We start from the raw sequence: 12,575 nt of genomic DNA on the forward strand, positions 1-12,575 counted from the left end.
TTCTGCCCCCCCCCTTAAAAACCTTTCTATAGGGGCCACCCTGTTTGGGGAGGGGGTGGGCTGACACCGGGCTCCAACCCATCGCTCTCCCCCCTCCCGCAGCCCCCCGGGGCGTGCCGGGCTTATTGGGGGGGCGGGGGGGATGGGAAAGGCGTGCGGCCCCTTTAAATTTACCCAGGAGCCCTTAAAGGAGCCCCAGGGGCCCCACGGCAGCGTCCCCACCCCGGTTGGCCCCTGCCCGCCGCCGCCGCTGCCGCCCCGGTCCCCGCCATGGACCCCCCGAGCCCCCACCCCAGCCCCGGCCCTGGCCCGCACCCGGACCCCCCAGGTGAGATAGGGTGGGGGGAAGAGGGGGGGTGCGGGCCCTTTAAGGAGACCCCTCAATGCACAATGAGAGCGATGCTGGCCCTTTAAGCCATGCCCCGGCCCTGGGGGTGTCTCCATCCCTTTGACAGCCCCTGTCATCGTCTAGGATGCCCCTGCCCCTTTAAGATGCCTCTGTTACTTTAGGATACCGGTTTCACTTTAAGGTGCTACTGTTCCTTTAAATACCTCCATCCAATTTGAGATGCCCCTGCCCCTTTAAGATGCCTCTGTCATTTTAAGATGCTTCTGTCCCTTTAAGATGCCCCCATCCAATTTGGCATACCCCTGTCCTTTTAAGATGCTCCTGTCCCTTTGAGGTGCTGCTGTCCCTTTAACACATCCTCTCCTTTAACCATCCCCGTCTCCTCTGCCCTGCCCCTTTAAGGGCCCCGCCCTTAAAAAGCCCCACCCCTTTTAAATGCCCCTTGACAAGCTCCACCCCTTCACGTGCGCTGCCCCTTTAAGAGCCCCTCTTTCTCCTTCAAGACCCTTCCACCCCCAGAGACCCCCCCAAATCCCACCCCAACCCCCCCAAGGCTTTGCTGCCCCTGAGGAGCCCAAAACCTCCCCCATGAGCATCCCCAAAAGCCCCCCAGGGACCCTCAGACGCTTCCTCCTCCCTGGGGACCCCCCATCCATGACATCCACGAGTCCATGGAGCCCCCCAAATCCCCTCCCCACCCCATCCATTGAGCCCCCAAGCCCCTTCCATCCCCATGGACCCCCCCAAATCCCTCTCCCTCCCGCCCTGTGCAGCCTCCCCGCCAGCACCGGGCGCACGGGGAGGCCGTCGGAGCTCGGATCACTGCGATGCCCGAGCCTCGCGACCGGGCCGGAGCCGGATCCCGGGCCGGGATCACCGCCGGTACTACCACGAGCGGTGGCGCGCTGAGTACCTGATGGAGTTCAACGCGGCGCGGCACGGGATGCTCTGCCTCGTGTGCGGCAGCGCCCTTGCCACCCTCAAGCTCAGCACCATCAAACGCCACATCCGGCAGAAGCATCCCTATTCCGGAGCCTGGGGACCCAGCGAGAAGCAGCTCGTGCTCCGCTCCTGGGAGGCACATCTGGGGGCTCACCCCCACCCTGAGGGACCCCCCCGAGGCACTGGGACAGGTACTGGGGGGCTGTGGTAGGAGCCCAAGGTGTGGGGAGCGCTGATGGGGGGCCCCTGGAGCTGGAGCCCTTTAAATGTGGCCACATCCCCTTTAAAAGTGTGGACCTGTAAGTGGGTTCATGGCCCCTTTAAATGGGGGGGGGGAACCCCAAAGTGGAGCCACACCCACTTTAAATGGGGGTGACCCCAAAGTGCAGCACGGCCCCTTTAAATGAGGCCATACCCCCAAAGCTGCTCCATGCCCTTCTAAGTAGAGGCCACGCCTCCCCCGATTGGACACTCCTCCATAGGTGAGGTCACGCTCCCTTCAATCTTAGCCACGCCCCTTCCATGCGGCTCCTCTCACAGCTTAGACACGCCCCCATCGCCATTTAAGGGTGGGCCCCACCTCCTTTAACCCGGATCACGCCTCCTTTATTGCTCCTTTAAGGGAAGCCCCGCCCCGGGAGGAGCAGGCCATGCCCACCCCGGTTTAGCTCCGCCCCCGGCACGCATGAACCTGCTCCAAGGGATGCGCTGGGTCCTAAACCCCCCTCACGTGTCCCCAAGGTCCCCCCAGTCCAAACCACCACGTCCCGAAGGTGTCCCCAGAGCCGTTCACGTGTCCCTAAGATGTCCCCAATGTGTCCCCCAGCACCAACCCCTATCCCCGCAGCCCCCTGCTCCCGCCCCAGCGCTTCCAAAGCCCCCCCCGGCGGTGCTCGGGTGCCCCCCACGCCCGCGGGCACCGGAGACTCGCTCCGGGGGTGGCTCCGGGCCGAGCTGCTGCTGGACCTGGAGGCGGGGGGCAGGCGCCTGCGCTGCCTCCTGTGCGCCCGGGCCCTGCCCTCGCTGCACCTCGGGGACATCCGGCGCCACGTCCTGGCCGCGCATCCCGGAGCCCTGCACCGAGCGCCAGCGGGTGAGAGCTTGGGGAGGCAACGGGGACACTGGGGATCTTGGGGCTGTTGGGGACCACGGGGACACCGGGGATAAATGGGGACACTAGGGGCCACGGGGACATCAGGGGCAATGGGGAATACAGGTGACTCTGGGGGTGCTGGGGACATGAGGGGCTGTGGGGATATGGGGGCATCAAGGGCAACTGGGGCCAAGTGGGGACAATTGGGACGATGGGGACAAATGGGGACACTGGGGGCCATTAGGATACTGGGGACACTAGGGGCAACGGGGATAAATGGGGACATCAGGGGCAATGGGGATACAGGCGACTATGGAGACACTGGGGGTGTTGTGGACATGAGGGGCAGTGGGGATATGGGGACAATGGGGACCCTTGGGGGGCCATGGGGACACTGGGAGCAATGGGGTCCCTGGTGGTAAATGGGGTGTGTGGGAGGACACAGGCACTGCCCCCGCAGCCCCCCAGCCCTGAGCAGGAGGAAGGAGCCACTGCCGAGGAGGAAGAGGAAGATGCGGGGGGGCTGTGGCCACCGGAGGGGGCCCCCCCTCTTGTCCCTGCACCCCACGGCCCCCCAAACCTGCACCACCTGAGAGCCCAGGGCAGGGACGCTGAGGGGGGCTGACACTGAGACCCCCCCCGAAGCGGCACCTATGGGGGGGTGTGTGTGTGTCCCCCCAGTGTCACTGCCCCCCCATCACCCTATTTATGTGTATGTGTCCCTTTTGTACATGCATCCCACAATAAACCCGTCCCCACATGGAATGACCTCTGTGTGTGTGTGTGTGGGGGGAGCATTTGGGACCACACAGTGACAAAGGGGGGGGCACAACCACCCGTCGTGGTGCTTTATTGATGCCACGGCTCCACAGGTGGCTCTGGGGGAGGGTCCCAATTTCCCCCCTCCCCCTCATAGATTTTGGGGTTTGGGGGGGGGCGCAGTGCGGTTTCGGGGGCAGGGGCTTTGCCCCCCTCCCCCCCCGTTTACAGCAGTTACAGACATTTCACCTTAATTAACATTAAAAAAATAAAGGGGGGGATGCACTGAGGGGGGGAGTCCGGGGGGGGGGGGTTGGAGTGTGGCCCCCCCCAAATAACCCCATGGAGAGGCCCCAAGTCCAAGGTTTGGGGGTGCGGGAGTGGGGGACAAACGGACGCCACTGTGAGATATGGAGGGGTTGTACGAGCTTGGGGGGTGGGGGGGCAATGAGCTGGGGGGGGCACCATATGGGGGTACCCCAATATCGCCCCCCCTGGGGGGTTTTATTCCGGTGTCTTCTTGGCCAAGCCCGGGACTTTCGCCTGGATCCTATGGGAAAGGGGAAAAGGGAGAGGTGAGGCTGGGAGATGGGGGAGGCCATGGGGCTAAAGGGCGGGGAGCACAGTTTGGGGGGGCCCCATCAGCACTTACTTGGCCATGAGGTCCTTGCTGTGGCTGCGGGCGATGGCCACGTATTGATCGATCTGCACCTTTGGGGAGGAAGAGGAGGGAGTTCAAGGGGGGAACCCCCAATTCAAGGGTGCCCCCCCCATTTCGAGGTGCCCCCTTCATTTTGGGGGTTCCTCCTTTCTTTTGGGGCTGTTCCAGGTGTATTTTGGGGGGTTCCTTGGTCACTTTGGGGCTCACCTTGTACTTTTCATAGAGGGGTGGGAGGCTGAAGGCCAAGATCTCAGCTACGAGAGGAAAATGGGGTTCAGCATCACCAAGGGGGGGCAAGCCCCCCATAACGTTATTATTGCCCCCCCATTACACACTTGGGGGGGTCTTTTTGAGGGGGATGTGGGGGCAGAGCCCGCTTCTTACCGAGGATCAGGAGGGTGATGCCATTGAAGACAGCTCCAACGTAGGTCAGCAGCCACATGCACACAGCCAGCTGGGGGCGGAAAGGAGGGATTTGGGGGTCCCGGGGGGGTAAAGGAGGGATTTGGGGGTCCCGGGGGGGTAAAGGAGGGATTTGGGGGTTCCCAGGGGGGTAAAGGAGGGATTTGGGGGTTTTGCCGTTACCTTGAGGGAATCCACCAGGTCCTCCACCAGGAAGAGGCGCAGCAGCAGCCGCAGTGCCCGGTTCAGGGGGGGGGTGGCGGCGGCGACCACGGCGCGGAACGTCTCTGGGGACACGGTGATGTCCTTCTCCAGGTACGTGCTGCAGGGGGGGGAAGGTTAGGGGAGGGTGGCACCCCAACAGCACCCCAAAATCACCCTTTAACCACCCCTTAAATCCCCCTTTGTACCCCAAAATCACCCTTTAACCTCCCCTTAAATCCCCCTTTGTACCCCAAAATCACCCTTTAACCTCCCCTTAAGTCCCCCTTTGCACCCCAAAATCACCCTTTAACCACCCCTTAACTCCCCCTTTGTACCCCAAAATCACCCTTTAACCACCCCTTAAATCCCCCTTTGTACCCCAAAATCACGCTTTAACCACCCCTTAACTCCCCCTTTGTACCCCAAAATCACCCTTTAACCACCCCTTAAGTCCCCCTTTGAATTCCAAAATCACCCTTTAACACCCATGAATCCTCCTGCACCCCGAAACCCCCTTTGCACCCCAAAATCACCCTTTAACCCCCCCCTTGAATCCCCTTTGCAACCCAACCCCCCCCCCTTGCACCCCAACAGTGGAGGGTCTTGGGAACCAGCTCTGGGATGGGGGCCACCCCAAACCCCCTTTGAACCCCCCAAACCCTTCACCCACCCCCGAGGGGGCGCCCCAGCACCTTCCGGGTGCTGCAATGGTAAAGTGGGGTGTCCCTACCCCCCCCCAAACCCCCCCCCAAACCGGAAGTGCCTCTCACCGGAAGGGGTGCCCCTCCTCGGCCCGGTGCAGGGCCTGCAGCAGCCCGCGCGCGGCGCGCGCGCTCACGGTGACGCAGAGCAGCGCGAGCGCCACGTGCGCGCAGACGCTGACGGCGCTGAGCGCGGCCAGAGACAGCAGCGGCGCGAGGCTGGCGCCGAGCACGAGCGCGGAGCGGCGCGGGTCCCGCCACAGCAACAGCTCCCGCGCTGCGGGGAAGGGCGGGAAACGGACATGGAGCGGGAAACAGCGCCCCCCAGCGGCCCGCGCGGCCCTGACCCCGTGCTGGCGGCTTCACCTCCACCCCCCCCTTTTATACCTCATTAACACAGGCACTAACAAACTGCGCCCCTCCCCTCTACAGTCATTAATAACCCCCCCCCCACTACAGGCATTAATTAACTCTCCCCCCATTACAGGCATTAATTAACACCCCCCCATTACAGGCCTTAAGTGACCCCCTCCATTACAGACATTAACTAACACCCCCCACACACTATTACCGGCATTAATTAACCCTCGACCCTCATTACAGGCATTAACACCCCCCCCCATTACAGGCATTAAATAACCCCTCCCCATCACAGGCACTAATTAACGCCCCCCAACCTAGCGGCGGGTTGGACCCCAAAATCCCCCTTTTTCAACCCAAAACATGAGACAGACACAGGCGCCCCCCACCCTCTTAAGAGGCAGCACGATGGGGCTGGAGCCTCCCTTTCCCCCCCCCCCCCGCGCTGGTTTCGGGATGACTCGGCGCTGTTTTGGGTCTAAAAAGGGCGGGTTTGGAGCCGGAGGCTGGGCTTTACCTGCCAGGCTGGGCTGGAGGAGCAGCGGCCGCCCCGCGGGAGGGGGGGGCTCAGCCACATTCCCGCTGGGATCGGGTGGCTCCCGAGGGGGCTCCCCCAGCTCCTGCAGCGCCCGCAGGGTGAGGCGCTCCTCCTCCCAGTCCCGGGCCGCGGGAATGGGGTTGGGAATGGGGTTGGCTCCGGGCGGGATTGGGATTGGTGCGTTCTCCATCGGCGCCTCCTCGATGACGGTGTCGTCGGAGTCGCCGGAGCTGTCGGCTTCGTTGGGGCCGGGATTCCCGGCACTATTCCCATTCCCACCATTCCTCTCCACTAAATCCCAGCTGAGCAGCTCACTGGTGAAGCTGTGCATCTCCCGCACGCACTTGGACACCTCTTCCAAGGCCGCGGCCGTGCCGGATGCTTGTCGAGATAATCCAGTGGGAAGCTTGGCTGGAAGGCCGGGAATGCCGTTCCCAGTGCGGGCTTTCACCGGGAAGTCGCAGACTCGATCCTCCGGGATCTGGCTCAGCACTTCCCGTTCCGCCATCGGGATGCTCCCGGGGCCGTATTCCCGGTCGAAGGCGGCGCGATCCGGCACCACCTCAAAGGGCGATTCCGGGGAATCCAGTTCCTTCGGAGCGGGAATCCCGTTGGATGAGGGGGGGGAGGTTGGGACAAAGGCTCCTCCTCGCCCCCCCGCAGCCGCTGGGGCCGGAGAGAGGGGGGGAAACGTCAGATGGAGGGTGGGAATTCCGGGAATGGGGGTCCCGCATGCACCCCATGGGGTGTCCCCCCTGTCCATCGGCGCAGCCATGCGGGGGGGGCAGCGGGCCCTGCGGCGGCACAAAGAGGGGGCCCTCCCCACCCCAAAACCAGCCTTGAAGGGGGGAGGAGTCTCGATTTGGGGCTAAAATCACCCAAATTGAGGCTGCAGGAATGGGGGGACCCCAATATGGGTGCAGCCACCTCCAGCTGCTGCTATTGGGGCAGGATGGGGGGGGCTTGGGTGCTCCAGGGTTGATTTTAGGGTCTCCAAGGCAGGTTTTGGGGTCCTCCGAGGTTGGTTTTGGGGTCTCCAAGATGGGCAGGAGGGGGTTTGGGTCGTCCAGGGTTTGAAGGAAGGTTTTGGGTTGATCCAAGGCAGGTTCTGGGGTGCTCCAGGGTAGGTTTTGGGGCGCTCAAAGGTGGGGAGAAGGATCTGGGGTCCTGTAAAGTTGATTTTGGGGTCTCGAAGGTGGGGTTTGGGTTGATCCAAGGTTGGTTTTGGGGTCTCCAAGGTGGGGCTTGGGCTCCTCCAAGATGGAGAGGAGGGATTTTGGGTCCTCCAAGGTTGGTTTTGGGGTCCTCCAGGGGTGGAAGGAGGGTTTTGGATTGATCCAAGGTTGGTTTTGGGGTCCTCCAAAGTGGGGAGGAGGGTTTGGGGTGTTCCAAGGCAGGCTTTCAGGTCCTCCAAGACGGGTTTTGGGGTCTCCAAGGTGTGTTTTAGGGTGCTCCAAGGTTAGAAGGAGGGGTTTGGGCTGATCCAAGGTTGGTTTTGGGCTCCAAGGTTGGGAGAAGGGGTTTGGTGCACTCCAAGGTGGTTTTTGGGGTGCTCTAAAGATGGTTTTGGGGTCCTTCAAGTTTGGGAGGCGGTTTTGGGGTGTCCAAGATGGGTTTTGGGATGCTTCAAGGTTGGGAGGTTGGTTCTGGGGTGCTCCAGGGTTTGAAGGAGGGTTTTAGGTTGATCCAAGGTTGGTTTTGGGGTACTCCAAGGTGGGGAGGAGGGACTGGGGTCTCCAGGGTAGGTTTTAGGTTGATCCAGGGCTGATTTTGGAGTCTCCAAAGAGGGTTTTGGGTTGATCCAAGGCGGGTTTTGGGGTGTCCATTCCCGTGTCCCCCCAGTCCCATGCACGGGGTGGGAGGGGGTCGTGGCGCAGGCGCCTCCAATGGGGTTTGAGGCCAAACCACGGCGAAACGGTCAAATCCTCCTGGGGGGGCCCTGGGGTGGGGGAGGGTTTGCAAAGCACCAGAAGCAGCCAGGGGGTAAGAGGAGGGGAAGCTGTGGGGCAGGAGGGGGGGGAAGCTGTGGGGCAGGCTCCCCAAGAAGCAGAAGACACAGTGTTAAGCAGCAGGCAAAGAAGAGAAATGTCCCTTTTGGGGAGGGGCTTCCCCCCCAGACCCATTTTTGGGGGGGGGTCTCAGGACCTTCTCCCACCCCTCCAAAATGAGCCCCAAGCAAAGCCCCCTCAAACAGGGGGAGATTTTAGCCCCCCCCCGCACCCCCAAGCAGTGCCATTGAGGCCCCCAAATCAGCGCTGGGGACCCCAAACCAGCCCTGACCCCCCCCACATCGGGATTGGTTTTAAGGTTCAGGCTTTGCCCCCCTCGACATTTCCCATCTTGAGGTGCAGGAGGGGGCCGGGGGGGGAGGCACTTGCCTGGTGCGGCTGCAAAGAGAGAAACGGGCTGAGAGGAGGAGGAAGAGGAGGAGGAAGCAGAGGGGGGATCTGCAAGAGAACACAGAGGTGAGAGCACTGGGGGGGCCCCCCCAAACCCGACCCCCCCCCCGAACCCTCCCAACCCCCTCCCCCACCTAAGGCTTCATTGCGGCGCAGCTCCACCTCCACGTCTCCGCTGTCTCTATAAGGTGCCGATGGGGTTTTTGGGGTGAAACCCCCCGAAAATGGGTCCAGCGCTGCCTCTTCACCCCCAAAATGGGCAGGATAAGGGTAGTGGGGGGTTTGAGAACCCCCAAACCCCCTACTTGGGGTCTCAGTTCCCTTTTCCATTGGGTTTATCCCACATTAAGGCGGTGCCGGTGGTTTCATGCTTGTCCCCATGCAATGGGAGGGTGCTGGGGGGGGTTCTAGGGGGGGAGGAAATCCAGGTTTTCCCCTTTTTTGAGGTGCCATCGTGTCTCTTCCATCAATGGAGCCTCATCTCTGACCAAACCGGGGGGGGGGGGGGTTTCCCCCTGTTTGCAGCACGGATCTGGAGCACAAACAGCATCGGGGCACCCCAAAACGTCCACCTGCCCCCCCCCCGCTTTCGGCGCTGAACCCTCCCCATCACCCCCAGGCGATATTTGGGGTGAAACCCCCAAGTTTGGGGTATCCAGGGAGGAAAACGGGGGGGGAGGGGAGGAATGCCAGGAACTGGGGTGCAACGGCGGCGACTGGGGACCCCGGGGGCGGCTCAATGCGAGGGAAAATGACCCCCCCAAGCCCCCGCATGGGGCAGACGGACGGAGCAGCCCAAGAGCACCCCAAAACCTGCAGCAATGGCCCCACTTCACCCCGAGCCTGAGGGATGAGGGGTGGGATGTGCCGATGCTCCCCATGGCTGCCCCCATATGGGCCTCTGCCCCCTACAGCTACCCCCAAAAGACCTCTTGCCCTCTATATCTAACCCCAAAAGGCCTCTCGCCCCTATATTTGCCCTCCCAAAGCTGCATCTCCCCACATCTGCAGCCATAAAGACCATTTCATCTCATATTTGCCCCCACAGAGGCCTCTTTCCCCTGTATTTGTCCCCCAAAGGCCTCTTCTCCCCACATCTGCCCCCCTATAGCCCCTTATCTGGTATTTCTACCCCTTCAAAGGCCTCTTTCGCTTCTATCTACTCCTATATAGGCCTCATTCTCTCATATCTGCTCTCTCATAGGCCTCCTTCCCCTATATCTGACCCTCCTAAAGCCCCTCTTCCCCCCTATCTGCCCTCCCCAAAGCCTCTTCCCCTCATATCTGCCCCCACATAGACCTCTTTCCCCTATACCTACCCCCTCAAAGGCCTGACTCCTCCGTATCTGGCCCTCCAGAGGCCTCTTTCCCCTATACTTGCCCCCATATAAATCTGATTCCCCTATACCTGCCCCCATACAGGCCTTTTTCACCTATATCTACTCCTAAACAGACCTCTTTCCCCTATACCTGCCTCAATATAGGCCTTTTTCACCTATGTCTACTCCTATATAAACCTCTTTCCCATATAGGCCTTTTTCACCTATATCTACTCCTACATAGATCTCTTTCCTCTATTGCTGCACCATATAGGCCTCTGCTCCCCATATCGGCCCCCCATCACCCTCTATCTACTGCACCTACGCTCATATACGCCTCTTGCCCCAATATCTTTCCCCCCGACGCCTCTTCCCCCTCACAGCTCCCCCCCCACACACACCCCGGCATTTACCTCACGCCCACCCCTCCCTCAGGTCCCCCAGGCCGCGCTGAGCCCTTACCGGCGCAGGACAGGGCTCCAGGGGTGCCGCAGCCGCCGCGCTGGGGCTGTGGGTGGCCGGGCTCGGAGGACGAGGACACGAGCGGGGATTGCGGGCCGGGCTCGGCCATGGCGGCGCTGAGGAGCCGCAGCTCGGCTCCTTCGCCCCGCGCGGCGGCCACGCACCGACTGCCGACGGCACCACGCATGCGCAGCCTTCCCCCCCCAGTTCCTACCTTCCCCCCTTCCCCGCCCCGAGCATGCGCACATTGCCTCCCGCCCGCCGCAGCCCCCGCACTGCTGCGCATGCGGCCGGCGAGGCGTCGCCATGACAACCGAGCTGCCCGCGCGCGGTGTATGATGTGAGCTGTAGTCCTGAGCTACATAGGGTGTCTATAGGGGGCTGCAGGCTATGGGGTGAGCCATATAGGGACAAAGAGGGTATGGGAGGGTCCCATAAGTTACCCTATAGCGTCATAGGGTGTCGCCTAGAGGGAGTAGAGTGACCTCATGGGTAAGGCCTACAGGCTGCTATAGGTCAGATAACGTCCTTCATAGATTAAGGGTGGGGGGGAACTATAGGGTAGCCAGTCCCTATAGTGGGGCTATATAGGGTCGGTGAAACCAGGCCGTGGAGCGCTTGCTATGGGTGACCCCCTAAAGCAGCCTGGGGCCTATAGAGACGAGCACGCGCGTAGGGCGCCCCCATGTGGTGGGGGGGAGCGTCCCTCAGCCCCTATATGGGACAGCGGGGGGGGGGGCGCTGCCGCGGTCACAAAGCTCCGCCCCCTTCTACCCTGTGGCCCCGCCCACCCCCGGGTCTTCAGCCAATCAAGCGCCGGCGGCAGAGCCTCCGGCCGACCGTGACGCAGCCGTGCGGTGGGCGGGGTCTTACGGCGGGATGGCAGAGCTTTTAACCAATAGCAGAGCGAGCTCGGAGGGGCGGGCCAATAAGAAGCGGACCTTTCCGGCAAGGGGGCGGGGCAAATAGCGGTACGGAGAGGGTGTGCCTAGAGCTGGCCAATAGGAGGGTAGGGGGCGGGGCTAGAGGGACGCGGGGGGAAGCGGTGGTTGCGGTCGCGCAGCGGTGAGTTGACGGGGGAGAGAGACACATCAGGGATCACGTGACCTGCGGCCCCACATGACCCCTTCCCCCCGTAGGACCCCCTCATAGGGCCCGGGACCCTCCATAGGGGCTGGTGCCCCCCATAGACCGGATCCCCCATAGGGCCCGGAGCCCCTCTAGGGCTTGGAACCCCCCGCAGAGCCCAGTATGGACCAGTGTCGCCAGTTTGGCCCCACTGGGCAGCTCATCTATGGGGCCAATGGGGCGGTGTGGGGCTGCTCAGGCTTGTATGTGCCCCACAGGGCCATATAGGGCTGAGTGGGGTTATATGGGACCTTATGGAGCTGTATGGGGTGTATGTGCCCCATGGGGTCATGTGGGGCTGTATGTGCCCTACGGGTCCTTATGGGGCCACGTGGGTTGTGTGGGATCACGTGGGCTGGATGTGCCCCATGGGGTTATATGGTGTTGTATGGGTCCATACGCACCCCATGGGGCTGTGTGGGTCCGTGTGTGCCCTATGGGCTGCCCGGGGTCCCTCTGGGGCTGCATGTGCCCCATGGGGCTGAATGAGGGGTCCCTATGGGGCCGTGCGGGTCCCTGTGGGGCCGTGTGGACTTTGCCCCCGGGTCAATGATTCACCTGGGGGGCAGTGGGGGCTGGAGCCGGGGCCGGGCGTGTGCGGGGAGCGGGCAGAGCCGCAGCGCGGGGGTGCGTGCGGGACCGGCGAGGCAGAGGTACCTGTGCGGGGGGGGCCGCGCTAAAGAAGAAGAAGGGCTTGGGGGGGGGGGGGGATTCGTGCAACAGGGACTTGTGGAGGAGGTGCTTGTGCAAGGGGGGGGCGTGCAAGGGGGGCTTGTGCCAAAGGGGTGCAATGGAGGTGATCTGCGTGTGCATGGGGGGCTTGTGCAAGGGGTCCTTGTGCAAGAGAGGTCCTTGTGCAAGGGGTCCTTGTGCTCGCGGCAAGAGCCACTTGTGCAAGGAGGTGCTTGTGCAAGGGGGGTTTTGCACACACGTGTCCGTCCCGTCCCCCCCCATTAACTGCTGGTCTGGGAGGGGGATCCAGGTTCATGGTGGGATGTTGCAGAGGGTTGGGATTCTCTGGTGTCTCCTATAGGGGTTGTGCAAAGGGAAGGGGGAGGGGGGTCCCGAATGTGGGTCAAAGGGCAGTGGGGGAAAGGTCGGGGGGAGTGGGGGAGAGAGGGGGGAGATTCTCTGCTGTCTCCTATGGGGGTTTTGCGGCGGGGGGGGGGGGGAGGTCAAAGGGCGCTGGGGGAAAGGTGATGTTTGGATCCATTCTGGGAAATGGGGAGGGGGGGGGTAGAGAGGAGGAGGGGGAAAG

The 12,575-nt window shown here is 62.4% G+C and overlaps 2 protein-coding genes across 2 annotated transcripts; one reads left to right on the forward strand and one right to left on the reverse strand.

Annotated features, from left to right (window-relative positions):
• Positions 1 to 270: 270 nt before the first annotated feature.
• ZFTA (zinc finger translocation associated) lies at positions 271 to 3,397 on the forward strand (the record flags this gene model as incomplete). Its single annotated transcript, XM_080635817.1, has 4 exons — positions 271 to 328; positions 1,123 to 1,482; positions 2,139 to 2,400; positions 3,301 to 3,397. 4 exons carry the CDS (start codon positions 271 to 273, stop codon positions 3,395 to 3,397), a joined length of 777 nt encoding a protein of 258 aa, XP_080491943.1.
• RTN3 (reticulon 3) lies at positions 3,201 to 10,376 on the reverse strand (the record flags this gene model as incomplete). Its single annotated transcript, XM_080635818.1, has 8 exons — positions 3,201 to 3,693; positions 3,796 to 3,854; positions 4,012 to 4,058; positions 4,189 to 4,258; positions 4,390 to 4,528; positions 5,181 to 5,388; positions 5,989 to 6,675; positions 10,190 to 10,376. 8 exons carry the CDS (start codon positions 10,374 to 10,376, stop codon positions 3,648 to 3,650), a joined length of 1,443 nt encoding a protein of 480 aa, XP_080491944.1. The 3' UTR covers positions 3,201 to 3,647.
• Between the last annotated feature and the right edge of the window lie 2,199 nt (positions 10,377 to 12,575).

This window comes from Psittacula echo (genome assembly GCF_963264785.1).
Source record: "Psittacula echo genome assembly, chromosome: 28".
Lineage (NCBI taxonomy): Eukaryota > Metazoa > Chordata > Aves > Psittaciformes > Psittacidae > Psittacula > Psittacula echo.